A 25193-nucleotide genomic window follows, 5' to 3' on the forward strand; every position below is an offset into this window, starting at 1 on the left:
GGATTAAAACCTGCTCCTTTTTTTGAAGTCGGTTAAAAATCAAACTTTATTAACAGAATTTACAAAATGTTGGTTTTATGATACTTTAATCACAGAATAAAGATATGAGCCTATACGACACGTTGATACAATCTTATACGAGAATTAAGATATTGAAGACATTTGGATTTATTGGGTAGGAAAAAGAAATTACTTTTTACAAGCTTTTATTGCATTTTCGTATGAAATCAAATCTAAAAACGTAGCAGACGTTGGATTGTAATCAAACTTCATTAACAAAATTCACAAAATGTTGGTTTTATGATACTTTATCACAGAATAAAGATGATCCAAAATGAGTCTTTACACGCGTTCGAACGGTAAATGCAATAAATTTTGCAATTGGTAGTAGCAGAGCTAACAAAGAGTAAATGACTTTTACAAATACAAGTGCAGTTATAAATTAATATTTTTTTATTAATAAAGGTAATCTCAGTAATCACCAATTATGAACGATGGTACAGCCTATGACGAATTGCTTGCCAGAAGGCAGTGATAGCTAAAGAAATAATAAATTTCTTTCATAATAATATTTACTAATATTACCTACTATTTCTATTTAAAATTAAAGTTTGTGAGGATGTAGGTAATCTTAGATTTTACTGAACCGATTTTAAAAAGTCTTTTAGCAATAAAAAGCTACGTTATTTATACGTGTGTCCCTAAGTTATGGGCTATATCCCAGTATTCCTACCGGAACACGAATTACGCGTGGTGTAACTAATATTCAACTGACTATAAAGTAATTCGTAACCTGATATGAATACAATACAGACAATATTCAAATGTATTAACTATATAAACAAAATTAATTTTAAATGCCAAACATCAAAGAGTCATAAATCAATCTACAGAAATCAGCCAACTGACTGTCACATCCGGTGGACCGCAAGCCACGGCCCGTGAAAGACGTATTTTTGGCCACACCTATATAAATATAATGAACTAAAGGAATAATATAATGTAGGAAATAGTAGTCTGAGACGGATATGACGTCAGGTGGCGCGACTTGTTTCTGTAAAGAGTGGGGAGTTAGAGAGGGGTACAGATCGGTTGGCGGGGATGACTTGCGATATAAGGCACTCGTCGTGCGGTTGGCTTCGGTATACTCGTGGCGTTCGAGCCGTCCACATTTCTTGTTGTGTAATTCTTCACGGGTTACTTGGGATAGGCGGGGGTAGGGACTTGAATGGAAAAGGGGAGTTTGTTTGTTAACAGTCAATCTCAAGATCTTTTAACCCTACACACAACGTTCACAAGTGCGTGACTCTACTTAAGATTGACTACATTCTTTGCCATTCTAGGATCTTATTTTAGTTACAGTTTTTAATTAAGTTGTCCTGACAAATGTTGCGAATCATAACCTTTGTTCGACATTGGCTTTCTTATTTTACTTCTGATTCTGCTAAAAATGGATAACATTTTTTTTGTATAAGCAAGCGCTTAGCTGCAATCATGCCTGGTGGTAAGCGATTATGCAGATGCTATGGTGGAACGCGCTTGCCTAGAATATACCTAATCACTCTTGACTTTAAGATAACCATATTGTAGGTGGTGGGGAAAACTGAAGCTGAAAGAGCATTCCACATATTTGCAGTGCGTATAAGGAAAGAGGAACTAAACCACTTAGTACGCGTTTGAGGAATATCGACGAGGTAGCGGTGCAGATCTCTGCAATGCCTAGCAGTACTGTGGTAGAACAGCGAAGGTGGCACAAGATCGAACAGTTCCTGAGCGCACTCTCTCACTTACATATCTATAATTTTAAGTTAGTTTTTTAGTTTAATTACTTATTGTAATAAAAAAGGCATACTTGCCTCACTTTGCTTTTTTGGCAATGTAACTCTCTCAGTGGCTGGTGCAGAGACTCTATTATGGGAGTTTCAAGCGATCGATCAAAAAATAAAGGCGGTGATTCAGACAGAAAGCGCTTGCCAAATGTGTCTATTCACTGCTGAAGATTTAATGATGTCCACTTTGTAAGTGCATTTTATTGGTCCTTCCGAAGCACGATATTTTAAAATTATGCCGATCATTATAGAATTGGATTTTAAAAACCAAAATAAGCTGTATTAGTCGCCCATTAAAATCATTAAAACGAACTCCATTGCAGAATTATTGTAAAGGATTTCATAAAGTTTATATAAAACTAGATCGAGTTACACAGACGACTCGTATATCACAATTTGAACTATAGGCGGTTTTGGCTGCGGCGATATGGGGCTAGTGATGTCCCTGATGACGGCTTCCACGGCTGCCTCCCATTCCAGTTGACGTTTCTCGCCCATACCGTCGCGACCCAGCCTGGGCATGGTGACCTGAAACAAATTGTAAGTGTTATCGGGAAAATCTTAATGCGAAAGGTCATTCATCAGGAAATCTCGAAAACCGCTGGATGTATAAATCTAAAATTAGGCATTAAGGTAGTTTATAGTTAGTAGATATCCAATAAGAACGGATATTGCGATAGGGCCGAATCAAGGAGGTTTAAGGGCAGACGAGGTCGCGGGCGTCCGCTAGTATAATAAAGTGAAATATATTGTTTTATTATTATGTTTATTATGTCAACTAAAATGGGGGAAATCTGGGGAAACAATCTGGAAAACAACGAAACACAAAACGGAAAAATCCGTAAAAGTATTTGTTGCTCAATATATATTTTTTTTTTTAGAATATGTGCCATAACTTTAAATGTGACAAATATTCCCGTTCCCCTCCAACTAGTGGGTAAGACAATAGACCAGCGGACGGGGATCAAACCACCACCTCTCGGTGATGAGTCCAGCCCCTTTAATACTGAGCTATTAGGTCTGTGACTTAACACGTCTGAAGTATCGTAGATCACGTCTAAAATATCACTAACCTGTGGTTAAAGTTAGTACGACCAATAAAAAGACGTTACAGTGTACCCTCAGAAAAACAAAATGAAATCGCAATTTTCGAAATTACTCCAAAGCACCGGCTTATAGTTTCAAGTCAATTTTTTTTTTTTAATAGATTCTTAAAGTACAAATCATAATAATTATTAATAATTTCAAGCAATAACAGATAAATCATAAAATCTTTATTTCATGTATTATAAAGTACACTAACTCTGAAAGTACTCGTAGTGTAGGTAGAGCAATCTAATAAACATATAAAAGTATATAGGCAAGCTATCTCAATAAAATGTTTCATCAGAAATACCAAATAGTTACTTTAATTACGTATATAGGTACACACACCATACACGAATCGTATTTTATAAAAGAAGTAAAGACGTGACTAAATTATTCATCAGAAATACAATGTTGTGTACATTGTATTTCTGATGAATAGTAAGCAAATTTTCCTAACTTTTTTACATTGTATTTCTGAAATGAGAACATAATTACGTTACGTATTTCTTTTTTCATCACAATATTCCTACTTAATCGAAAATTTACCCTTGAGATCAACTGTATACGAATAACTAACTTCAACAGAGTAAATAATATTTCTAAGTAAATATATTTCTAAGTAAATATATTTCCAATAACAGAAACAAAAACACAAGGGTAAAATAATAAAATACAAGATTGAATTTCGTAAAGGTAAAAGTTTCATTTGTAGGTATCTCAATGTTTGGATTATTACTTACTCGCTTATGTTACTTAGATTAATTACGCACTCACTTGGGTTTTTAATTTAGTTAAGCTTTTAGCTAACAATTTCAGATTCAGTTAATTTATAATTACTTTAACTTTTACCCTGTGGACACTTAAATATATAAAATGTATCGCAATTCACTAGCACAGTACTATGTCTTTATTATTCTCCAGTTGAAGTAACTATAAGTTAGTGGTGCGAAAAATGGAACACGTCTCTCCTAGCAACAGTTGCCAAAGCAATTCGGTTGACTGCCAAATTTCTCTCTAGCAACGTTAAAACAAACTGCAACGTAAGTTCAAAGTAAACTTTAATTAAAGATATATATTGAAGATAAAATTACTAGCACAAACTTTTACCAAAGAAGTAAAAACTCACTAAATTACTTTCTTTACAAGTTAGCCCTTGACTACAATCTCATTTGATGGTAAGTGATGATGCAATCTAAGATGAAATCGGGCTTAGTTGTTAGAAGGAGGATGAAAATCCACACCCCTTTCGGTTTCTACACGACATCGTACCGGAACGCTAAATCGCTTGGCGGTACGTCTTTGCCATGGCTGAAGCCTCCCATCAACCAGACCTGGACCAATTAAGAAAACCTCAACCGGCCGGGGTTCGAACCCAGGACCGGCACCTTCTTGTAAATCCACCGCGCACACCACTGCGCCACGGTGGTCTTTTTAAATCTCAACAACCTAGAAAAATAAACAAGTTACATAACTAAAACAAAACTTATTTCGTTTCTTTAAACCACACATTAAAACAAAGAGAGTTCTCAGACAATGTTTGAAAGCTCAAGACGATTAAGACAAAGAAATACTTAGTACCTACTTTCTGCGTATAAAGAGCTAAGTTCAAATCCACCGCAAACTGTAATGCGACAACTTTATACGCAACCCGAAAGCTTTGAACGATGTGGTTTGACTACCGACACATTCAACGAACATTAACTTTCATTTGTAAAAAAAAACCACAAACTGTCTATCATGAGTTTCCGCGAAAGTAATGCCAGTTTCTATCCAATCTAAACTAATATTACAAACAGGTAAGAACAAGTTTCATTTGTAAAAAAGACCACAAATTGTCTATCATGGCTTTCGCGAAAGAAATGCCAGTTTCTATCCAATCTTAACTAATACTACAAACAGGTAAGAACAAGTTCCATTTGTAAAAAAGACTACAAATTGTCTAACGTGGCATTCCGCGAAAGTAATGCCTATTTCTATTCAATCTAAACTATTACAAAACAGGTAAGATTTGAAGTTTTATTTGTTACGATTTAACTCAAAAAGTACTCGATTGATTTTGAAAATGCTTTAATTATTACAAAGCTACATCTTTACCAAGTAACATAGGTTATATTATATCCGTGTATTCCTACTGGAACAGGAACTACGCGGGTAAAACCGCGGGGCTCTGCTAGTATCGAGATTATGTTTTACAACATGTATAAATCGGGAGGTTGTAGCAATCTATCCATTGACACGTTACAGTCGGATGGATCTCACCGAAGGCCACAGAACCAATGACGCACTTTTATAACCACATCGGAAACTTATAAAAATATACCATAACATTCGTCTTATATCCAACGATACAGACGTTTCCCGTTACTCCGTCAATGCTACGAATTGATAAAATAAATCAATTGTGATGGAAAACAAAATTTTAGGCTTAGAATAAAAAAGGCCAGCGGTTTTATTTCAGCCATTATTGTGCTATTCGACGCGTTTTATGAGGTACTAAAACTAAAAGGGTTGCTATTGCGACATTGAAGCACTCGCCGACCTAATTCTTACGTATGCAAGCAACACAATATAATTAGTGCAGTATTACACTACAATACAAGCTATATAAGTCATTATCAACCCAAATTCGGCTCACTGTTGAGCACGAGTTTCCTCTCAGAATGAGAGGGGTTCCACCACACTGGCCCAATGCGAATTGGCAGACTTCACACACGCAGAGAATTGAGAAAATTCTCTGGTATGCAGGTTTCCTCACAATGTTTTTCCTTCACCGTTTGAGACAAGTGACATTTAATTTCTTAGAATGCACAAAACTGAAAAGGTGGATGCCCCGGACCGGAATCGAACCTACACTCTCGAAGGCAGAGGTTATCCACTGGGCTATCGAGTATCTTAAGCTATATAAGTATATAATTTATATTAATGTAACGTATAGTAAGTATATAGCGTCTGATAACTGAAGCTTGCCTGTTATGTACTATATTTATACTGTATCGTATCTTTTTATGAAGCCATATCTTGGATTCTCGCGGAATCCCAGCTGCCAAATGTCATCGCGATCATAATAATATCGACCACTCCCTATGTTGCAATAATCATGAAAATTAATCGTTAACTGATTTTCCCTTTGATTTTTATATAATCATACCTACTGATCATACTTTTTATGTCTTTAAATGATGATTACATGACATATGAGATACAGTATTTGCTTTTTATTTGAAAAAGCTTATTAGTTAACTTCCACTATCAATGACCTGAGTAAGTATACCTCACTGTCTTATAAAAAACACTTACAAATACACCTCTTATTTAGATAGATAAGTATTTGTAATTACTTAAAAGGACCTTTTATATCTAATTGTGATGATTAATAAAAGTTTTATATTTTAAATGTTAATTTATATAAGCCTATATATAAATTAAATCACTAGAGAATTTACTTTATTCCATAATAGCAAAGAAATGTTATTTTCCAGGATACCGGATAACACGGATATGTTTTTCCTTGTACGTTGAATGTACATAACTCTGCCCAAAGACATTTGTTCGAAGTCTCACGTAGGCGCCAATCTCTCCCCATATTGATCTGATATCTCATCTCAGTTGGCCATCAAAGAGGCGGGTCGTGTATTTACGAAGACGGATATCTGTCGGCGGGCGACGAACTGATCAATCAAGTGTTCCAAGCACACTTTGATCTCGCGAATCGACGCCACTTCAAAAGGCACTTATTGAAAACTCAATAACTGGTGATGAATGTGTCATTACCGATGCACAGCCAATAAACTGTTACAATTTAGATTTGCTCGTTCCAATTACATGTATAATCAATTTGAGTCGCTTCAAAACTTGCATTATCTATAAATATACATTATGTAAATATCAACCCATATTCGGCTCACTGCTGAACTCGAGTCTCCTCTCAGAATGAGAGGGATAAGGCCAATAGTCCACCACGCTGGCCCAATGCGGATTGGCAGACTTCACACACGCAGAGAATTAAGATAATTCTCTGGTATGTAAATATATAATTGTACACACTATATACTCTATGTATACTACCTATATATTATAATATACTATATCTATACATTTATACTCAACGACATACATTGTACCTACGGTACATAGACTAAATGATCACTGTCATTCGCACGGCTCACGGAACTGACAGAAGATTATATGAAAACCTGTCAAATAGTTGCTCCCTGCTTAGCATTGGGAACAACTTTTATGGGTCGTTTTCATTACTGCATTACGTAAATGCAGTCTATATAGCTGATATATAAATATATTAATGTCGTTGTATATACTACATTTTTACTGACCACTTTGAACATTTTTACAAATTCGTCTTTATTTGCTTGCCTGAGATCAAGCCCAAATCAAGAGTCACACCTAGGTAAGTCATGGCGGTGGAAGGTACGACCAACATATTCCCGCAAGTGAATATTTATAATAGGAATAGAGCCTCCTATTAAATATAATGGCCACAGTTATTTCCGGTGCGATTTGCTAGCTGACCCGGCAAAAATTGTTCTGCCACATAAATTTATTTTATACAAAAGTACCTGCTACATAAAATCTACTTGGTACTAATCCCGATTTTAAAAGGGGGTCAGGCTTGGAGGGTGAAAACTGAAAACTACTTTAAGACCTTTCCTCACTCCTATTAAATATACAAAAAAAAAACATTAAAACCGTTTTACGTAATAATCGTCTAGTACGTTTTTGTACAAATAGAATAGTACCAAAATAAATTTAATTTAACTTAAAATAAGTCAGGGCTCAACTTCGATTTCGCTAATGCTAAGTATTGCAATCTAAAATCCTACCTAGTTGAAAGGTAGGTTTAAAACTATTATATCTACACGGCATCTTAAAGGAACGCTAAATCGCTGGGCGGTAGGTCTTTGCCAATATAGTTGTAACTTGTAATACGACCGGCCTATTACCTGATCCTATTTAGAAAATATAATACATATTTGAATTGATAGAATTGAACCTAGGACTCGTCAGATATAAAGCAACGCCAAATACTTCCCTTACTCGTGAATATCTAATACTAATAGTTCCTGTAGGCGCTATCAACTTCGTAATGGTTATTTAATGCTGAGTGTGTAAAGTAGCTTTGTGTGGTTAAACTTATGAAATGTAGAGTTATTTGGGCAACGTCACATTTTCGCCCATAAATTACCTTGTTTCCGTGTTTTGCCCCTTGCTAGCTTAGTCGAGCTGGCGACTTTTTGATTTATTATAGAAATTGTGAAACAGAGGGGGCGAAAGCCAGAAAAAATAAGCCTATTACCAACTAATGTGACTTTCTGGCAGATAACAAAAGAAAGCTCGTTGGCAAAGTTTTGTGTAAAAGCTCGTACCTGGATAATGTAACTAATTTACTTTTCTTACAATAAAAGCTATGAGAGAAAATAACCTAAGTAATAATTAAACTTGTTTGTAAATTAAAATGATTGATTATAATGTAATCAATATATGGTTCATTACAGGCGCATGAGGCATAATATGTCTCATTTAGCAGTGCATATGCGTAGGCTATACAAAATGCCTGTAAGCGCGTTCGGCGGTAACCACTTACCAGTTCGTGACCCTCTTTGCCTTCCGTCTTTTTCTTATTTATAAAACAGAACATAGCATTAGTAACTGTTTGTAATATGCATTAAAAAGTAATCAACATTACAGTATTCATAATATGTTTGTACTACATTATTTATTTGCATGTACAAAATAGTTTAGCAAACAATTATTTTTATAGTAAGTATCAGTTTTCCATCGAATCTCTCCAAAAATAAAGTCTGAAGGGGGTATATTTTATGTTTTAATTGATACTTATTATATGCTTTACTTTTGTGTCAACTTATAGTATGCGTTATGTTATCACAGCAGGTATCACGAGACGACTTAACTTGATTTTACTGTCCAATCTGCTTCAAGAATTAAAGAAGTAAACCTCAAAAGTTTAATAAACCATAACATCATAACCCAAATACCCGATATAACTTCGAATAACAAAACTATTTTAATAAGACCACAGGTCAAGGCTTAGCGCTATGAAGCGAACTTTACTTACGACAGTCAGGACCTTCCTAAGGTCGTTATGTAGAGCAGACACGTCGACTCCTCGTCCGGCGTCGCCTATTCTTCGTAATGTGTCTGCCAGTGGCCCGGATAGTGCCCGCAGTTGTTGCCAAGATCTGGCATACTGTCTGCGGACCAGCTCGATAATGGTCGAAGTTAGCGCCAGCCCAATTAAAATGTATAGGGTGCACAGTAACATGTATTTCGGCCTTTCTGTAAGATAAAACAACTTTTACATATATGCCCGATAGTTTCGCAAAAAAGACAAAATGAGAAAATTGTATTTCTTTTTTGTTGTTTCTTACGAGTAAGTTGCGAATCAAATTACAGTTTGCGTATGTAGTCATGAAAGTACTGAAATTGCTCCGGTCGTTCTGTTATTTTTTTTATAAGGGATAAGCTCGCACTTGACCACGATCTCATCTGATGGTAAGTGTAGATGTGGCCTAAGGTGGAACGCCCTTGCCTAGAAGATGCCTATTTACTGTCATATTAAAGATGCTAAGGTTATAAGAATTAGGAAATACTAACTTAAGCAGAGATTCCCATACCCTAGCCATGCGTAAAAGAAACGAAGAAGCAAATCGCTTGTAATACTAATTTTCAAATAATACTGTCCTTGTGTTTGTTCCTTAGAATGCTGAGTCAATGTTTGCATGATTTATAGTCAAATATGACCCACCTACTTCAATTAAATCTAATCTATATGTATATAAATGAATCTTGAATTTAAATCGCAGTAATGATATACTGTATTGAAATCATTGTACAACAAAAAAAATAACAACTAGGTATGTATAGTATATAGTATAGGTAATAAAATGAGTAAGTGAATTCACAGTAATACTCGAAACGATTGATGAGCAAAAAGAAGCTTCTAAAATGAATCACTGAACAAAACAAACAACTCTTAGTACAGTGTTAAGAGATATATTACAGATATCTTACTTGGAACGAGATCTCCAAATCCAATGGTAGTCATCGTGATAAAACAAAAATAGAATCCATCATAGAAAGTCCAGTCGTCCTCCCACATCTTGAATAACCCGGCTCCGGCCGACAAGTACACGAACAGGAAGCACACAGCCCAAAACGCGTACAGAGATCTCTGGCCCGCCGGATTAGATTCTGACAGTCGGTTACACCATTCTATATACAAGAAAAAAATACTGAAAATAGATGTAAAGAGGTTTCTCTAACATCAATTTCGATAAATTGAAATAACTTATTCACTATTTTGGTCTTTATTATAAACCTATCTATTAAAAAAAAAACATCAAATCAATTGACAAAATGTCATTTAGTTACAGTGTGATATACACCATTAAGCACCTCATAACATTTGTTACATAAAATCCCAATTTCGTACAACTAGCATACGGCAAAGGTAGTCAATAAGCCTGTAGTACTTGGGTGATCGAGCTTTGCTCGGTATTTTATGATTTGCTACATTTTCTAATCAAGTAGCTAGATCGGTTTATCGCCCCCAATACGCCTACGAAATTTCATGAAAATCATTGAAGCCTCATTCATCAAAAAGACACAATTGCTCTTTACTGCCGCACAATATGGCTAATTTAAATGCACCCTTCCACACAACTTGTTAGCTTTTGACAACGTTCAATGTGTGAGGAAGATTATTATTACTAAATAAACCATACTCAACACATCGTACCCTAGTAACTCAATGTGGTTGACCTACTTCATAGTTAACATCAACAATATTAAAACGTGGTTCAAGAGGAATAAACGTAAGCTTTGTAAGCCCAATAATTTTGGGCTAACTTTAATAAGTTAACTTAAATTAACTACATGATACATGGATGTTCCTGGTTTCTACTTCTTCACGCCTATGTTATCATTAAACTGAGTATTACAACTAGGTTTTGCTGTAGGTACTGTGCTGTAGGTGTTTAAGTTTAACTTGGAATAATATACCTAGGTACTGTCAGTTGAGCTAAGAATTGCAGGACCTAATAATTATTTTAATCCTACTCCTAATAAGTTAGCCTGCTTCCATCTTAGATTGCATCATCACTTACATAAATGGTGCGATATAATTCCTCGCAAGTACACTATATTTCGCACAAAACAATACATACTTATGACCACAAAAAAAAACGTTGTTAACTCTATGGCCGAGCCCAAAATACCCTGGGGTAGCGAAGCTGAAGTGGCAATGGGCAGGCCACATAAGACGAAGAGCCATTGGACGTTGGGGTCCCAAGGCGCTGAAATGGCGACCCCGCACCGGAAAGCGCAGTGTTGGTCGACCCCCCATTAGTTTGACCTAGGATATTAAGCGGGTTACAGGGAGTCGCTGCATGCTGGCGGCTCAAGACCGTTGCACTTGGAGGTCCATGCAAGAGCCCTATGTCCAGCAGTGGACGTCTATCGGCTGATAAGGTAAGGTAAGGTATTCCTCGTAATGCCCATTTTATTACAGAACAACGAGAAATTATTCAATGACCTTTGTTTCTATCACTTACTCGGCATTGTAGGCATTTGTTTAGCCATAACAGACACAACTGTTGCAAACACTCTGCCAAGATCGGCTATCACAGTCAACGTTAATGGAATACCAATAAGGGCGTATGCGATACAGAACAATCTCCCCCAAAATGTTTCTGGTACTATGTTGCCATATCCTGCAAGAATTATCCACATTAGTATTTGAAAACAACTAAAATAAAACAGAGTTGCTTCTAAGAACATAATATCTATATTTAACCTAGACTCCGCGCCACCGAAGAAGTCACGCGGCTAAAACCTGAACTAAAATTGACAGCGCCATAAACAAATGACAATGAGCTCTATTAAGACATTAGCGCCGCGTCTACGGGACTTGTTTCGTGGCGCGGAGTCTACTTTGATATAACAAAGTAAGTTCATCAAAGCATCTGATTATAAACTGAACTATACTTGAACTAAACTGATTTATACTTGAAGTTTAACAAAATTAATGACTATGGACAAAAATACTTCGATTTTGTTGACTCATATTAAATTTAATATAAACAACATTAATTTCGAGTAGTACATGGATAAAGGGTCAAAAATATATCTAAATATGTTAACTAATAAAAGTTAAAGATTTCACAGAAAACTTTATTTGAAAATTATGTATTTATTCAATTTTTCCAAACGTCAAAAACGTTGTCGTCCATTTTGTGACGTCACAATATTACTTGATGTCACTAAACTAAAAAAATAAACGTCAAACTAATTATTAACTAATAATTTAGTCAAACACTCCGTTTGGTTAAGATTTAGTGTTAACGTGACGTCATAAAACAGTAAATCATGACCATCATTTTATCATATTGTGAAAAGTATTTAAAAATTAAAATTTTCATGTATTCACGTCTCAAAAAAATGTGATGAATTTTTGTCAATCTAGTAGAACGATATTGAACAATTTAAAACTTTCGAAACAGATTGGGGTAAAGTCAATTGTACGTATTAATTAACGGAGAAGATCAAAGATCTAAAGAGATTTCCTCCTAAGGGATGTAAAGCCAAATAAAGTTTAGTCTTAATTTAATAAGGTATGTTATATGTATCAAACAAGTATACATATTGTTTGCTTACATGGTCGTACACACCTATTGTGGTGAGCACGGTCGACGAGAAGAAAACCGCTTGCAATATACTCCATTTCTCTTCTAATGGAGGGAAATTATTCTCTATGTCTAATGCAATGCCGCTACCAGATGCACCTTCTAAAATCTAAAAAAGCAAACACTTTAAGTATAGCTCGTGGGCATCAACTTGACACCCAGCTACCAAACACAACCATTGAAACACATCATTCGAGCCCGGTGTCAAGTTAATCCACACAAGGAATTTTCTTATGATTTGTTATTTTCAGAACACGGGTTATCTTTGGTTATAGTAGTAGGAAGGTATACAAATACTGAAAGAGCATCGGGAAAGCATGTTTAAAAATTACTAGCAGACACCGCGCGGTTTCATCCGCGTGGTTCCCGGTCCCGTAGGAATATGGGGATAAATAGCCTATAGCACTCGGGGATAGTAAAGTTCCCAACAGAGAAATAATTTTTCAAATAAGTTTAGTAGTTCTAGAGCCTTTCAAAACATACAAACAAACAATCATATCTTTCCTTTTTATTATATAACAGAGACAAGAGAATCACTCACTGTTTCACCCGCATAGTTCCCTTTCTTATAAAAATACGGGGATGAAATATAGCCTATTTTACGCTCAGATAATCTGATAATGTAGCTTCTCAGTGATTGATTTACATTGATTTTCACGCGGACGAAGTCGCAGGCGTTCGTTAGTAATTAATAATGCGTTTCTGCTATCCTGATGTTCCAGAGTTTACGTCATTTACAAATAAATTTATGTTACCTACCCACCTTACTACTACTACATGCAAGCCAATCCGTCTTCCAAAAATAGAATATCAGCATTCAATAGTAACATCTAAACTTACAAATATCTATGAAAACACCACCATGAAACCGGAAGTATAAACCCGTATCGCTTATAGAATTATTATAACACATTAGGTTATACTTGGAATTTGTTGGACTATGTTACAATTTATATTGTTAAATATCCGCTTACATTATATTTATAACTCTTAAAATGTTTCCCAGTGTGATATTATTACTTACCAACGATTTGGTACTTACATTATTTGCTAAATATAATTGGGTAGTTGACTCATATCAAATTTAATATAAACAATATTAATTTTGCATAGTACATGGAATAAGGGTCTGAAATACACCGATATTAATTAATAAAAGTTAAGAACTTCTTATAAAACTTAATTTAAAATAATGTATTTTTTGAAATTTTCGAAACGATGCACTTTTTGAACGTTGTCGTCCATTTTGTGACGTCACAATGTTACTGGTACTAAACGTCAAACGCTCCGTTTGTAAGGGATTTGTTATAGTGACGTCATGAAACAGTTGAAATAGAGACCATCATGGCCGACAGGCGTTTTGGCTTAACATATTTAAAAACTAAAATTTTCATGTAATCTCACGCCTCGTAAAATATGTAAAATATTTTTTAGTATTTAGGATCATTAAAAAAAAGTGTCAACTAGCCTATTCTATCTACAGCACATAACTATTAAGTCTCAACAGTATGTTGCTTCAAAATCTAGCCCAAAAATAAGTGTACAGCGTAGCCTGTGAAGGGTACCAAGTCATAAAATACTACGTATTCATACTTATATAATGTATGTATACATTCAGATACTGGAAACACTCACGCTTATCACACATTTTTTTTCCAATTGTGGGAATCGAACCCGTTGATGCAGAAAGATGGGTCACTACCCACTGTGCCGTGACCGTCAAAATATCATAATTAAATAAAAAAATAATAGTGTAATTCTAATCCTACCAACTTCTTCGTTTAGTGGGAGTTAGGATGGGGGCACACGATGCGTTACGGCGACGGTGCGGCGCCGGAGCGGTGTCGCTGCGTCGTCTTACATAAAAATATCTCTGGCATGTCACACGATGCGTTCCGGAATAGCAACCATGCGTTGCGACGTCGGAGCGGCACCGCTCAGTTGTCAATGCGTCACAACATTACTTTATTAACACACTGTCCAACTGTGCTACGGCGCCTCTGCGATATAACAACGTTGCGGCGCCGCACCGCTCAAGTGCCCGCTAATACGTTAAAATTTTTGCGATGCGGCGCCGCAACGCATCGTGTGCCTCCGCTCTGAGTCAGCGTCTGGTCCAGTTTTCGTCAGAATACGGGGACAAAATATAGTATTATATATATAGTGACACTCACATATAACGTGGCTTCTAGTGGCAAAAGAATTTACAAAATTGGTTCTGTAGATCCAAAGATTACCCCATACAACACCACAAACTTTACTTCTTTATAATATTAGTACTTATAGATAGTATGTATGTCTATAAACTCACCCTTTCATAAATAGCTAGGTGATCACTAAGAACTTTTTCTAAACTAACATCTTCAGTTCCGTTTATATTATAATCAGCAACCACACGTATAAGGTTCCACCTTTCGGTAAGTATACGATCCCTGAGGTATTCTTGTTTTGCTAATTCAGCTGGATACTCGAGAGCGCGAAAAACCTGAACATAAATGAAACTAATAGAAAATATGCCGATCCCTTTCAGGACTTGTAGTTATTTTCATTTCTAAAGTACCTCTTATATCTTTAGGAATAATATTTTAAGACATGTTAGCTTCTCAGCTCCTCAACCGATTGCGATGAAACTTTAGTGAATCCACGCGCTTGAAGGCTTAATAATTAGTGCAATTTTACATTAGTAGTGCGCGAATTTTTCCCTATATAGGTACGAGTATTATTGGCATGCCAGGAACGGCTAGTATAAGAGCTCTTTTGAACATTTCAGTTTAATAATAATTAATTCTAAAAATTAATTTTCAAAAAGCAGATGGAATACAAAAATTATTTACAGGGTGCGATTTCATCAGTATTGTTAGGTATACTTCAATAATTTCAGTAACTGACAACATTTTATCTTTTATACGGTTAAGTATCCAAAGACTTAAAAATAAAACAAACATTTTATAAATATTTATCATTATAATGAAATAAGTTTATAACAAGTTAATAACTTAAAAATTCTCAAATTCTTTCTCAAATATACATTTCGCCGCTTTCTTTAATTTCGCTTCGTCGAATTCAGGAAAATTTCCAGTATCACCAGGATTTTTACATATCGGTATAAATGGTGGAAACACTTTCTGGTGCAATATCATGTTCCAGTTCGTCTCGCTGAACCATGCGTGGCTTTTGATATCATATACGCCTGCCTTTAAGGAGCCGAAGCGCTTAGTCGGATCGACGTCTAGAAGATGCTTTACCAAGCTCTTACAAATCGGCGTCATACAATCTGGACTTTTGAACTTTCCCGTCAAAATCTTCTCGTATAGTTTCATGGTATCAGAATGATAAAACGGTGGGTGACCTGCGATGATTTCGTATATAAGAACACCAAACGACCACCAATCCACAGAATATGTGTAACCTTTAGACAAAATAATCTCCGGTGCTATATATTCTGGGGTACCACAGATTGTCCACGTTCGATTCTTTATTAGTTTGCCAAAACCGAAATCTCCAAGCTTGATATACCCAGACTCATTGAGCAATATATTTTCTGGTTTTATATCTCTGTGTACTACGCCACAATGGTGTAAATACTCTAAAGCTAGTACAACCTGAGCGGTGTAAAACTGGGCTAAAGGTTCCGAAAGGGTTCCCATTTTTTTAATTAACGTGTATAGCTCACCGCCAGCTTCAAATGGCAACACGAAATAAATATACAAGTTATCCTTGCAACAGAACTGTAGAGAGATTACGAACGGAAATGTTACACTCTGTAGAATTTTCTTTTCTACATATAACTGTTTAACGTTTTTGTGCTTTACTATTTGCGCTTTCTCCAGCGCCTTCAACGCCAAATATTCAAAAGTATTTTTGTCTCGAACCAAAAGTACAGTTCCAAATGCTCCATAGCCTAAAGTTTTGACGAGATCAAGTTGGTCAACAGTCTCCTCATACTTTTTCTCTTCTGCATAGCGGCTTGTGAATTCATACTTAAGAGTATCTAAATAGCGGTTATGGTTTAAATGCAACTCGTAAGTATAGGATACCGCTTTATCTTCTCGTCTATCAAATATCAACATCACCATTGTTTATTATATATCATTGTACTAAATCAACTTCAAAATACAAGACGGCCGTAAGGTACGTTTATAATAAATATTATTACACAAGAAAATGTAAAACTATATAGCTATTAATTGCTTAAATAAAGGAAAAAGCAACATTGATATATTGGTATTGGAACAATCACTTCAATCGTATATTAACTTTATATGATAACACATGTCACTAACTGACACTTATCTGCGAGTTAAAGAATCAAAACTTATCATAGATATTTTATTTTTCATTATAAACGTTTAAGGTACCTATATTATATATCATTTTTCATAAAATTTCAGTTAATTGCGGAGGCCATAAAAAAGAAAATAGGACTGGCTTTTCCAATTACCAAACTAAAACATCTCTATGCCAACCAGTGGCATAAGTACAGGGCGAAAGAGCTGGAAGATACCCCTAGCGTCATAGCGTGCCAGGTTATGAGCTCAGAAATAATACCATTTAGCAAAAATACGTGCCGAATTTTTGGTCTTATCCTATGAACTTGCCACGGACCTCAGACGGTACACCTCCGCCACTGATTCCAAGAAAAATATCTAATAGAAACGAGTATATTTAACAATATAACCACTACACAGCACTGGCATCACCTAAGTGTCCCCACACACGGCCACAGCACAATTACAAACGCCTAAAGCTAGAAGCGAAAAACGAGAATCAGTGGCAGCGTTTTGTCGCTATGGCATGACTTCCATGTGTAGAGACACTAAAGTATTTTGCAAGGTAAAACAAAAGTTACTATAAAACTGTAGCACTTACCAATCCTCCCCCAGCAGTATATAGCATTAGTGCCACAAAAAGCCCAATATGAGACAACGCTGCACGTGGAATAAATCGTTCCCATTTCGACACCGGAGGCGGTGAGCCCATAAGCGTTTCAGTCTCCCAATCGACAGCCTTCACTCCCTTACACATGGTTACAATTTCTATAACTTCCACATAAATCGCCTACTTTACTCTGATATCTGTCACCTTTATGTACTTCGTTTTCTAGTCATATTTGCTATACATTGACTAGCATTTTTATCTGAAACAAGTGGTCTGATTTAAAAAATAATCAGAAGCGTATGTTACTGTAACTTCTAGGTACATACTACATGGATTCTACATTAATATCATTTTGATCTAAGTACAGTTTAATACATGCTGAGTTAGTACGAGAGCCTGCGAGAGCCATACATACCTTACTTACGTACATACTACACACATCACTATTTAGCCCCAAAGTAAACGTACAGCCTGTGATATGGGTACTAAGATAAAGGATTTTATCAGATATATTTATATACTACATACAAATACTTATACAAATAATGTGTAAATACATTCAGATACTGCCAATATGGATATACTGCCGCTTATATCAAGGCTCTAGATCCTCAATCCCAAGTAATCAATAAAAAATAAAAAATAATTAATACAATTAGCATAGAACGTAATTTTTTTACCAGACCGTTAGCTTCGTTTGGTAAAGACGTCATGAAACAGTTGAAATATAGACTATCACAGCCCACAGCGTTTTGGCATAATTATAATATATCTAATTGTTAAATTACATTGTCAAATAAATATTTAAAAATTGAAATTTTCACGTCTGTTAACTAGCCTATTTGCAACTTTACTTAATCGAGAACGGGCTGATAAACTCTCAGCTTTGCCAAAATGAGGTTTGTCTGGTTATCACAGGCTCCAATATTGTATACTATACTGTTACAAAATGTAACCTCAACCTTACGAGTAAGTGATTTTATATTGCACAAAGTTACTGCAACAATCCAGCATCTAAAAGCTACCAACCATTAAAAAGCGCAGCGCTATCATATTTCTTAGAACGGAACATGCACTCATGAGTTATGTCTACCGCGTCTCTACAAATAAAATATAGTGTTCTTTACTATTAATCCAGTCAAATAAGACTTTGAAGGTTAAAATAATTCCCATAGAGCTAAAAATAGGTATGAATGTTCAGAATACTATTATAAATGAGTTGTAAAAAGTCCCCATCAATCCTCTTTGTGCAAAAAATTTTATTGATGGTGATAGTTCGCAAATATAGGTTTTTGGCGTTTTTCAACTAAACGGTGAATTTTACAGCAAAAATAGTTCAGACAAAAATTGTAGATCATCCGATTTTCTACAAAAATGTATCTACACTTTTTTCATAAGTATTGCCATTTCCGTGATACAGCAGTTGATATAATTAAAAAAATATTTCATTCATAAACACACGTTTCCACACCATGATCTGCAATTTTTATCTGAACTATTTTTGCTGTAAAACTCACCGTAAAACTCGAAAAACTATTTTTGCAAACTTTCACCAACAATTACATTTTTTGCACAAGGTGGATTGATGGGGACTTTTCTCAATTCATTTATAAAAGTATTCTGAACATTCATACCAATTTATAGCTCTATGGGAATTATTGTAACCATAGATTTACGATTCGGTACAAGTACCTATGTAACTCTTACTTCTACTCGTATTTTAAGGATTAATTTGACTGGACTATATTGTACGTGGTGTTTGAATTCATGTCTTATCTAGGTATGTAAAATAGTTTGATCGCTTTAAATCGTGTAATACCCTACTGAACTGAAACTGAACATAAATACGCTTACGTAACAAACTTGTACATTGAATTTTGTTTGTTCGACAGCAAAACTTTATCGACGTAGCAAATTATAGGTCATCGAAGTACGTCTACGTACATTATGCTGGCGCCTCTTATCTGACAAAACAACCCTGGGCTTAAGAAAGCTACGAGTTAGACACTCCAATCGTCAGTATAGAAATCCCGTAGATATTTCCGTATATATATCTAAATATAATTGGATATTATGATGTATTTAGTAAACCTAAACAGTGCTCAAAATATCTATTTACCGAAATATGTAGCAATATACATATTTAATTTCATTTTTGATGATTTAATGGCATTATTATAATACCTATTAAGTAAATATATATTTTAAGGCTCTTATTTTAAAAGGTTTCTGTAGTAGGTACATTAAATGTGATGACGTGTTTATTTTTTTTATATCAACCTATCAATAATATAAAATTTAATCTATAATATCCTAACAAAAGGCTTAGTTTTATAATAATTAAATAAAATAAAGCCTGCAATGCGTAAAGTTACATAAGTTTGAATACTAAAGTAACGGAAACTTAAAGGCGACATTCAGGTACCTAATTACACACAAACTGAACCTAAAGAATCTTATCAACACACAAACTCACAAGAAATTTTTAGTGACATAATTATACTTACGTATAAACGAAGAAGCTTAAGTTAAATGCGTTTTTGACGAAACTTTTCAAACATAAATAATATTAAACTAACATTGAAAAATGAAAATTATTGCAACACTGTTCATTTAAACACTGCGAGCGAAAACAAAAGGTGGGTGTATTTTTAATTTAGTTAACAAATCTCGAAGTTACTTTCGAAGAATGCTAAATATAAACCGGGTTCGGGAACGTCCATTCCCGGTCACAGTCCACTAGCAACTGAATTTGCTGAAATTGCTCCGCCAAACGGTGTGATAAGCTTTCCAACTACACCCGGCTGAAACTTTAGCTCTCGTTTGATCTCTGCTATATTGAAGTTTTTTAAGTACTTTTGCAAAAGAAAAACAAATTAAATAAGTCCAAATAATATACTTTTACTTACTTTCAATCACAAAGCAGCAATAAATAAATATTACGCAAACACCATGCGAAATCTTACTGAAACTTCTAATTCAAACTTAAATTAAAAACAGAGAACAAATATTTTAAACTTAATTCGAAAATCCTAGAAACGGTACGAATTAAAAGAAAAAATAATAAATAACGAGGTTAAAAATCGGCAAACTCTTCTTCGTATAAGCATATTGGACTTTCTTTAATTTTTTCTTCGTCGTAGTTTTCAAAATACGAGGTATCTCCAGCCGTACGAATCTTCGGTAGAAAAGGAGCAGTCATACGATTACTTAACAAACCATCCCAGTCGATATCTTTGAAAAATTTGTGCATCTTAAAATCTAAAACGCCATTTTTCAGATTACCAAATCGTCTTGTCGTGTCTATTTGAAGTATACGCGTTATTAAATCCTTTAATTCGGTTGAAAAATGGGTGGGAGTGCGGTATTTTCCAGAGACGATTTTCTCATAGATTCTCATAGGATCAGATGCGTAAAAAGGTGGATATCCAGCGCTCATTTCAAACAATAGTATACCGAGTGACCACCAATCAACGGTTAAACCATAACCCTTGCTCAGAATGATCTCCGGTGCCAAGTACTCAGGGGTACCGCAGAGGGTCCATGTCCTGCCACGAATTAGCTTACAAAAGCCAAAATCAGTTAATTTGATGTAACCATTCCTATCTATAAGTATATTCTCCGGTTTCAAGTCTCGATATACTAGTTCGCAAGCGTGCAAATACTCAAGCGCTAGAATTACTTGGGCTGCGTAAAACTTTGAAGACATTTCTTCGAATTTACCCATTTTACGCAACTGTGAAAACATCTCACCGCCGGGTATAAATGGTAAAATATAGTAAAGGTAAACGTTGTCCTTGAAAAAGTATTTCATGTAAACGCAAAATGGAAAATTAAGGCCGCAAAGGATTTTCTTCTCGTAGTAACTATGTTCGATTTGCTTAAATTTCACTATCTTTTCTTTCTCCAACATCTTCATAGCGTAATATTTGCTTGTTTCCATGTGCTTCGCTAGATACACCACACCAAAGGCGCCTGTGCCTAAAACGTTCATCTTCAAAAAGTCACCTACTTTACAATCGCCTTCTGGAGACTTCGTGTTCCAAGTATCTACAAAATCCTGATGGAGTTTTCGAAGATAATGATTGTATTGACTTTGTTTAGCACTGGAGTAGACTGTAAGGCGAGGAGAAATACTAAAACTTCGTCCATCGGCCATATTTACAAATAGTTATGATGAAAAACAATTTTTTATCGCTTAAAAAGGTAATTTCACGAAATATAACAAATTGTCATTGTAATTAAAAATTTAGTTGACGTTAAAGGTTACATACACAAATAAACAAACGAAAATTATGCGTATGCTGTGTTTTCGATTTCTCCGATATTAATCTCGGAACTACATCCTCAAAAAATAAAATTCGTAGACAGATATACGCATAAATTATTGTCATGGTAAGTCCTATGGTCATAGATAATACATGGATAATACCCGATTACACTTTCCCTATAGTCGGAAGCGAAGAACTTTTTTATCATCCTTGACATTAACAGATAAATAATATGTATTATTTAGTTGATCGACTTTAGATCAGTACTATGTATTTTAATACCTTTATTTATATTAATGTAATGCACCTATTTAAAAGTAATACATACTTTTAAATATATATTGGCCATATGGCCAAGCATTATACAAAACAAAATCATCAAGATCACCAGCGATATTTGGAAATTTTAAAAGAGGACTTCCAAAAGAAGTATGAAGATGCTCCGAATTCAGATAAAAGTTTGAACAATTATGATAGCATAAAAGCAATTGGAAGTGGTGCTTACGGTGAAGTTTTTTTGGTAAGAAACAAGAGTACCTTCACATATCACGCATTGAAAGCGGTAGATAAAAAAGTCGTCGTGGAGAGGAAACAAATCAAACATTTGATTTTAGAGAAAAGAATACTTCAGGGTGTCCAGTTTCCATTTATAGTCACTTTAGACGATGCGTTCAAAGATAACGTTTATCTTTACTTCGTACTGCCGTATATGGCAGGAGGAGAGCTATTCACATATATACAAAAGTACGGCGGATTGTCGGACGATGTATCAAAATTTTACGCCAGTCAAGTAATATTAGCCATAGAATACTTGCATTATTGCAATGTAGTACACAGAGATATAAAACCTGAAAACATTTTAGTTGACACAAACGGTTATATAAAATTGTGTGACTTTGGATTTTGTAAAGTGCTCGCAAAGAAAACTTGGACTTTATGTGGAACGCCAGAATATTTAGCACCAGAAGTTATTATGTCGAAAGGCTATTCGTTTTCCGTGGACTGGTGGGCGATCGGTGTTTTAATCTTTGAAATGGGAACAGGTTACCCACCATTTTTTGCGTCAGATCCTACAAAACTTTACGAAAATATTTTGGATGGACATTATAAATGCCCAGACAATTTAGTTCCCGATTGCAAAAGTATTATTAAAGGATTATTGCAAGTCGATCCTGCGAAACGGCTAGGCTCTCTTAAAGCCGGCGTTTTTGAAATTAAAGTTCATTCCTGGTTTAGTGATTTAAGTTGGGCATCGATCTTGCAACAAAGAACTACACCACCATTTGTTCCTATATGTCCGTCGCCAGGTGACACGAGTAATTTTCCGGAAATAGAACAAATTAAATTAAAAAATAGCTCAAAGTGTTTCTATGAGGATGAATTTGAAGATTTCTGAAGGCGGACGTAAATAACTACAAGTATAACTTTGAATAAAACAAATATATGTATCAATGGTATGGAGGCCTCTGCCAGTTACCGTATTTATTTACTAAGTACAAGAAAAGTGTAAATAGGTCTAATAGTTTCTTTTTTTTCCATAAGCTGGTAAATAGGTAACCTCTATACAGGATGCTGTGGAGTATTTCCCATAACTCTGGGGTTATATTCGTTACCAAAAAATATTTTAAAATGTTAAGGAACTTACGTTCTAAAATTAATATTTTCGGGTTAAATAAATTTGTTTTTGTAAATATATCTTAAAATATGTCCCTTAAACGCATCCATATAGTTACGACGTAGCCAAGTTTTACGTTTTTTAAAATGCAAAGGATAGATGAAGGCTTGTGTTACATGGATAGTCGGAATTATTTGAATTATTTTGTATGAAAACATAAAAAGTTTTTATTTTTTAGTTAAAATAGTAGATTGTTATACAAGGGGCTAAAAAGACCCATATACGAGGCGAAGACGTATATACGAGGTATTTTTAGGGCCTGAGACGTATGTCGAGGGCCGCCTAAATAGAAACCGAGTATATAATGGGTTTAGCCCTGCGTGTTACACTCTGCTTTTCACTACGATTGCGAGAAAATAAAATAGTTTAGTTCAATATTCAATGATTTATTTAATTGAAAATTAAATATACAAAGTCTACAATTTTGGATATTATGGGAGATGCTTTTACCCGGTAACATAATTTCCGACTACTGTGAAGATAAATAACGAGTATATGAGGTAAATGTGGGAGATAATAATTTAAAAAACTCCTTTCGTAAGTGAATCCATTTATTGTTGTTTTCTTCACTTATTAAATTTTTCGTAGGTAAGTATTTCAGTAAATGCGTCTGGACTTTGATGGTAACAGATTGAAAATTTCATCCATCTCCAAATTAGGATCACCATTCTGAGTAGATGAAGACACCAATAACAATTAATGTTGAAATATATGAAAGTTACGGTCACAAATTTACAATTATTTTCTGAAATAAATCATCAAGTGTGTATCATTTGTTTTTTAAATTCTCGTTTTTTAATTTTATTTTTTTCACATGAGAAAAAGGCAAAGGTATTACACCGTAAAGGATGTCCCATGTCTTCAATAAAAATTAAATAAAAAAATGAACGCATTCCACGTACAAGAACGCTGCATTTATTTCCAATTTAAAGATTTTATTTATTTTTCAAAACAATCAGAGCCTTACCTATAATGATTCAATTTTCGAATAAAACCTCTCCCGTTTTATAGTAGGCTAGTACTCGTAACAGACAAGAATTAAAAAAACAAAATTACTTTAGCCCCTAGAGGCTAATATGCTTGTTTAGCCCCGCTGTGGAGTGGTAATATGACAGTGTTTTTGATTAAGAGTAGTGAAAAAAATATTAGTTATACGGTTCTGCTCCTCTAAGTGGACTAGTCAACACCTTAAAGTTATGGGAAATACTCCCGAGCACTCTGTATAATATTAGTTTAGTAGTTAAAGATTTATTCTTAAAACATCGTACTACTCCATCTCTTAATAACTAGTAAATACTTGCTTAATTGAACATCCATTACTGGCTTAGTATCACAGAAGGTAATTTACACAGCACGTTAGCGTTGCGGCTAAGTCATTTCGTTCACGCGATCGCCTGATTGCTGAGCTTTGATAAAAACATGGCCGATTAAGTTTGCCAGTGGTTTTGATCGGGCGTTTTAATAAATTAAAATACCGCAGTAGCGATTTATCATCATCAGCACTTTTCTATTGGCCCATTTGTAAATCGGAGTTTATACCCACCATGCTGGTCTAATGGCGGAAGGTGGGCTTTGGGTAATAATGTATGGCTCTGGAACGCAGATGTTAGGTAACTAATGAAAACGAATAATAAACCGCCTAAAGCTCCAAGCTAAACTGATCGGACTTATTACCGATAGATATAAAGGGTTATTCTGTAACGATTTTTTGCGCGAGTGAGAGTTTCAAATT

The 25193-nt window shown here is 34.9% G+C and overlaps 3 protein-coding genes across 5 annotated transcripts; 1 reads left to right on the forward strand and 2 right to left on the reverse strand.

Moving 5' to 3' along the window:
- Positions 1-782: 782 nt before the first annotated feature.
- On the reverse strand, positions 783-20244 carry LOC112051483 (TWiK family of potassium channels protein 7). 3 transcript variants are annotated; one of them, XM_024090148.2, is made up of 8 exons: positions 20023-20244; positions 17507-17774; positions 14949-15122; positions 12623-12746; positions 11507-11665; positions 9966-10166; positions 9010-9230; positions 783-2357 (listed from the first exon to the last, which is right to left on the reverse strand). In XM_024090148.2, exons 2-8 carry the CDS (start codon positions 17660-17662, stop codon positions 2199-2201), a joined length of 1194 nt encoding a protein of 397 aa, XP_023945916.1. In that variant the 5' UTR covers positions 17663-17774; positions 20023-20244; the 3' UTR covers positions 783-2198. The 3 variants fall into 3 exon arrangements, with proteins under 3 accessions (XP_023945916.1, XP_023945917.1, XP_023945918.1); XM_024090149.2 differs by lacking the exon at positions 20023-20244 and adding an exon at positions 18545-18596; XM_024090150.2 differs by lacking the exon at positions 14949-15122.
- Positions 20245-20591: 347 nt separating this feature from the next.
- LOC112051480 (cAMP-dependent protein kinase catalytic subunit beta-like) lies at positions 20592-21623 on the reverse strand. The gene has a single exon (XM_024090145.2). It carries the CDS (start codon positions 21507-21509, stop codon positions 20592-20594), a length of 918 nt encoding a protein of 305 aa, XP_023945913.2. The 5' UTR covers positions 21510-21623.
- A 512-nt stretch (positions 21624-22135) lies between these two features.
- On the forward strand, positions 22136-23182 carry LOC112051470 (cAMP-dependent protein kinase catalytic subunit 1-like). The gene has a single exon (XM_024090131.2). The coding sequence runs from the start codon at positions 22136-22138 to the stop codon at positions 23180-23182; it is 1047 nt and encodes a 348-aa protein (XP_023945899.2).
- The last annotated feature ends 2011 nt before the right edge of the window (positions 23183-25193 follow it).

The sequence above is a fragment of the Bicyclus anynana genome, chromosome 6 (genome assembly GCF_947172395.1).
Source record: "Bicyclus anynana chromosome 6, ilBicAnyn1.1, whole genome shotgun sequence".
NCBI classification, from domain to species: Eukaryota; Metazoa; Arthropoda; class Insecta; order Lepidoptera; family Nymphalidae; genus Bicyclus; species Bicyclus anynana.